General features: G+C 48.0%; 1 protein-coding gene across 1 annotated transcript; it reads right to left on the bottom strand.

Annotated features, from left to right (window-relative positions):
- Nucleotides 1-81: 81 nt before the first annotated feature.
- Nucleotides 82-3173, bottom strand: CRX (cone-rod homeobox). The gene is made up of 3 exons (XM_023518993.1): nucleotides 3074-3173; nucleotides 1822-1973; nucleotides 82-729 (listed from the first exon to the last, which is right to left on the bottom strand). The coding sequence occupies exons 1-3, from the start codon at nucleotides 3171-3173 to the stop codon at nucleotides 82-84; spliced, it is 900 nt and encodes a 299-aa protein (XP_023374761.1).
- Between the last annotated feature and the right edge of the window lie 2356 nt (nucleotides 3174-5529).

Here is a 5529-nt window from a genome sequence, read left to right as displayed (position 1 = left end):
CCTAAATTGCAGAGGCAGATTTAGACAAGGGAGGGTCCTGAGGCCAGGCAGAGAAATGTGGAAAGGTGCAGAGACCATCTTCTACAAGATCTGAAACTTCCAGGCACTCTGATCCTTGTAGTCCAGAGGATCCATAGGATTGTAGGTGAATTTCCAGGTGCCTGAGGGGTCCTTGAATTCCAAGCTGTCCACAGGGCTATAGGCGCCATAGCTCTGGCCTGACAGGGATGTAGGGGACTGGGCCAGGGAGGGTCCCACAGAGGGGCCAGAGAGGGGACTAAGAGCTGGGCCCCCTAATTGGGGCACCATGGGAGAAAGGTAGGGATCCAGGCCACTGAAATAGGAGCTTGGAGACCCATAGGCAGAGGGAGAAGAACAGAAAGCAGAGGCTGGGGTGTAGGTCATGGCATAGGGGGCAGAGGTCAGAGAAGGCCCTGAGGCTACCAGCCCAGCCCGCTGGGCCTCAGGCAAAGGAGACTCTGAGGCTGGACTCCAAATGGACACAGTGGCCACTGCCGTGGTCGGGGAGGCTGAGGGGCCAGGCAGAGGGGGGCTGTAGGAATCTGAGATGCCCAGAGGATCTGGACACACATCCGTGGAGAGTCTGGGGGATGTGCCCGCCTTCCTCTTGGCAGGACGAGCCTTGGCCTGTCCCCCTGGGGGCTGCTGCTGCTGTTTCTGCTGCTGTCGCTGCTGTCTGCATTTAGCCCTGCGGTTCTTGAACCAAACCTAGGGAATAGGAGGGGAGACTGGGATAGGTAAGTGGGGAAGAGGCCCAGGAGAGCACTCAGGGTGCCCATGAATGATGATGTTAAGAGGTGCTGAAGTCACATCCTCTTTGCATCCAACTATGGGACATCTATTCATCCATCTATCCACGCAAGCATACATTCATGCATGTAAACCTCACACCTACATACACTCATCCATCTAATCACATATACATACATGCAATTAGACAAGCACACTACATACATTTTTCTTTCCAATCATACACACATACATACATTTATCCATCCAGTCATACATATGAACATACATGCACGCAGTCATCTATCCATCCGTCCATCTATCCATCCATCCATTTATTCATCCATACATCCATACATCTATCATCCATTCATCCATCCATCTTACCATTCATTCATCTATCCATCCATCCGCTCATCTATCCATCCATACATCTATCCATGCATCTATCCATCTACCCATCCATCCATCCATCTTTCCATCCACCCATCCATCCATCCATCCATTTAATCAATCAGTTAATAAACATGCATTAACGATCTTCTATTTGGGGGATTCATCAGTGAAACTGACATTCTAGTTGAAAGAAGATGATAAATAAACAGTAAATCATATAGTATTTTGGACCATTGAGCAGGATAAGGAGGAGCAGTAGAGATGGGATAGTGGGGAAAGTTGCAATTTTAAGTGTCATTGTCAGTGTGGATCTCATTGACTGATAACAAAGTCTGATTGACTGATAAGCAAAGACTTTACAAGGTGTCAGGGCCAGCCCATATGATTATCTGAAAAATAAGCATTCCCTTTAGAGGAAACAGTGTGTGCAAAGGTCCTGAAACAAAAGTGTGCTTGGCAGGCATGTTAGAGGCAAGTATGGCTGGAGCAGAGTGAGAAGGGATAAGATGGGAAGAGAGAAGGTCAAGGTACCGTGGAGGGAGCGATTATGGAGCCTCTTTGTAACTTTGGCGGCTACCCTTGTAATTTTCCCTCCTCCCTTCACTCTGGGTCTGGAGAAGGCCACTGAAAGGTCACAAGGAAGGTCTGGAGGGGCCCAGGGACCAGAACACCAACCTGAACCCTGGACTCGGGCAGGTTGATTTTCAAAGCCACCTCCTCACGAGCATACACGTCTGGGTACTGCGTTTTGGCAAACAGCGCCTCCAGCTCCTCCAGCTGGCTCCGTGTAAAGGTGGTCCGCTCCCGCCGCTGCTTCCTTGGTGCGCCTGGGGCAGGGGCGGGGAAACAAGACCCTCAGGTGATCCAAGTTTACTGATGTGAAGCCCTAAGAGTGGGCGGGATGCCAAGAAGTCCTCTCTGGGTGTCCATCTCCCTACACCAAGGGTGGAGTAGACACTCCCTGCCCTTCTGTTCCTCACTCCAGCTCGTGCCTCGCCTTGAGGGGAATTGTCATCAGCTCCATAAGGGGTGTGAGTTGGTTTCCCCTCTTCTAAAATTTCCTATGCACATATTCCGTTGAAGCACAACATTGCTGATATGCAAACATTTCTAGCCTATGAAAGTAGCAAGTCCATACAGATGGCACAACTTAATGCAAAAAGAAAAAAAACAAACCACCTAAAGAACAATGCCACAAACAACAGTATTCATGGCTCTTAGAAATAAAACTTTGCTGCCAGGCATAGTGGCTCACACCTGTAATCCCAGCACTCTGAGAGGTGGAGGCGGGAGGATCACATGAGGTCAGGAGTTCAGACTGACCAGCCTGAGGAAGAGAGAAACCTCCATGTCTACGAAAAATAGAAAAATTAGCCAGTTGTGGTGGCAGGGCCCACTGTAGTCCCAGCTACTTGGGAGACTAAGGCAGACAGCTTGAGCCCAGTAGTTTGAGGCTGCATGCAGTGAAAAATGATGATGCCACTACACTCTATCAGGATGACAGAGCAAGACTCTGAGACAGAGAGGGGAGAAAAAGGAAGGAAGGAAGGAAGGGAGGAAGGGGAAAAAAGAGAAAGAGAGGAAGGGAGGGAGTGAGAGAGGGAGGAAGAAAAGAAGGAAGGAAATAAAGAAAAAGGAAAGGAAGGAAACTTTGCTAACAGATAAAAATTTCTCTTTGCTCCCTTTCCAGATCGCTTCCTCCTTCCTCACCCCAAAGGCAACCACTACCCTAAATTTACAAAATATCCACAGATTCTTACCTCCCTAAGTGATGAATAATAGTATTTTTCATTTGCTGGTGAGCATACAGAGCTGGTGTATGGCCTCATTGTAATCCCATAAGTGTTTTCTTACTGAGGGCGAGGGAACCCAGATGTCTCTGAGAGAGGAGACCAGCCTGGGGTATCGGGAAAAGGACCATACTCACTGGGGTAGGGCACAGGCTGGTGCATCAGATCGACACTAGGGCCACTCAGGGCCAAGGCGTTGACAGAATAGTGGGGCCCCGGGTTCATATATGCCATCATGATCCTCGGGGACACTGGGGCCCAGGTCAGGGGGCCTGCAAGAGAAGATAGGGATACATTCAAATACTCGCCAGTTACTCAATGGCTGTTAACATACAGCCCAAGGTTTAAACCCTGCCTCAGTCTCCTCTTAGGTCTGTGGTTTGGGCCTATTTATGTCAACTCTCTGTGCCTGGGTTACCTCCACTATAAAATGACCCTCTGCTTAAGGTTGTTGGAGTTTTACTGAGACTCTGAAAAGCAGAGAGCTGAAGCCGAAATGAGTCTTACAAAGGAAAGCCTTTATTTCTACTCTAGCCTTAAAACCTGACCCTGGCTGGGCAGAGTGGCTCACACGTGTAACCCTAACACTCCGGGAGGCCAAGGCAGTGGATTGTTTAAGCTCAGAAGTTGGAGACCAGTCTGAGCATGAGCTAGACCTCATCTCTACTAAAAATAGAAAAATTAGTTGGGTGGCAGGTGGCGTATAGTGGCAGGCACCTATAGTCCAAAGTACTTGGGAGGCTAATGAAGGAGGATGACTTGAGCCCAGGAGTTTGAGGCTGCCATGCACTGACACCACTGTACTCTACCCTAGGTTACAGAGCGAGACCCTGTCTCAAAAAAAAAGGCTCAGTGCCTGTAGCTCAGGTGGCTAGGGCACCAGTCACATACACCAGAGGTGGCAGGTTCGAATCCAGCCTGGGCCAAAAAAGTAGCTGGGCATTGTGGCAGGCATCTGTAGTCCCAGCTACTTGGGAGGCTGAGGCAAGAGAATCTCTTGGGCCCAGGAGTTTGAGTTTGCTGTGAGCTGTGACACCACAGAACTCTATGTCTCAAAAAAAAAAAAAATCTGATCCTGACACATTTCCTTCTCCAAGATCTTTCTGTGACCACAGGAAAAGCTGTTCATTCTTGCAAATAACCAGGCAGAACAGGCTGACCAGCTGTATCCATGTTTGGCCAGAACGGGGACAGGGTGGTTTCCTGGGTGGAAGGATTCTCAATGCTACAACCAGAACAGTCCCAGACAAACTAGGAGGGTGACCCTAAGGGACAGTTTTGAAACAACAGTGAATAATGATCTTCCACGATCATTTTTGACCTATCAGTTTGGCAAAGATAAAAGAGACTGGTAACTCCCAGCTCTGAACCTTGGTGTGGAGAAATGGGCCCTTCTGTGGCAGGTCAGTAGTGGTGCAGATTGGAACAAACACAGAAACAGTTATTAAGGTAAAATGCCACCTTTCTCTGTCCCTGTTACTCACCTTCAATGTGTACCTCCGTCGCCTTGTTGAAAAATGGGGGTGAAAATAGCATCTATATCTTTAGGTAGTTGTGAGGATTAAAGGTATTCATTCTCCTAAGGGACGTTGATAGAACCTGACACACGGTAAGGTGGTGGCTGCAGTTGCTATTTGCAAGTGTGTATCTCCACAGACTTCACTAGTGTTTTCTTTTTTAGAGATGGGGTCTCACTATCCTGACCAGGCTGGAGTGCAGTGGCTATTCATAGGCATGATCATAGCTCAGTGACCCATGAAATTCTGGGTTCAAGCTATCATCCTGCCTCAGCCACCTTAGCGGCTGGGACTATAAGTGTGGGTCACCTCACCCAGCTACACTGGGACTTTTTTTCTTGTAAAAATGCAGGAGAATTGCTTGAACTCAGGAGTTAAAGACCAGCCTGAGCAAAAGTGAGACCCCCTGTCTCTACTAAAAGAAAATAAAAATTAGGGGGGTGTTGTGTCAGATACCTGTACTCCCAGATACGCAGGAAGCTGAGGCAGGAGGATTGCTTCAGCCCAGGAGTTTGAAGTTGCTGTGAGCTAGGCTGAGGCCATAGCACTGTACCTGAGGTGACAGAATGAGACTCTGTCTCAAAAAAAAATTGTCCTCAGATCGGCAATAAGACAAAGGGCTGGAGAGAAGGGAGGAGGAGGGCTTGGTGTGTTCTCACCTAACAGGCACAATGTAGGGGTGTACCGCACACCCCCTGGGTAAAGGGCTCAACTACAACTTGGACTTTACCTAACCAACGCAAACAACGAAGCCAATCGTTTGTACCCGTATATGAATCTGAAAATTAAAAAAAGAAAAAAAAAGACAAACAGTTGATGGCATGCCATTTCCAAGTCATTATGGAGGCTTATCTAACAGACCCACCCAAAGATTATTTCATTTTCGTGGGGACTATACCTGTGTTTGATTTTACTATTTATTATTGATTCGAGTGTTGACTCTGACAAGGTAAATGGTAACTTCCGGAAGTTTGTTTACAATGATTTCTCTCTCGTAGAGGAGATAACCTCCAAGGTTGCAGTTTTACTTCCCAGTTTTGTATCTAACCTGGCAAACGGTTTAAGCACACCTTTCT

The sequence above is a fragment of the Otolemur garnettii genome, unplaced genomic scaffold (assembly GCF_000181295.1).
Source record: "Otolemur garnettii isolate 467f Iridium unplaced genomic scaffold, OtoGar3 scaffold00152, whole genome shotgun sequence".
NCBI lineage: Eukaryota > Metazoa > Chordata > Mammalia > Primates > Galagidae > Otolemur > Otolemur garnettii.
This window is presented reverse-complemented; position numbering and strand designations above follow the sequence as displayed.

Coding starts and splice junctions, on each gene's coding strand:
- CRX (XM_023518993.1), bottom strand. CDS start 3,173: ATGATGGCATATATGAACCCGGGGCCCCACTATTCTGTCAACGCCTTG. Junction 1,974..3,073: donor CCAGCCTGTGCCCTACCCCA/GTGAGTATGGTC, acceptor CCCCTGCCCCAG/GCGCACCAAGGAAGCAGCGG. Junction 730..1,821: donor TGCCCGAGTCCAGGGTTCAG/GTTGGTGTTCTG, acceptor CCTATTCCCTAG/GTTTGGTTCAAGAACCGCAG.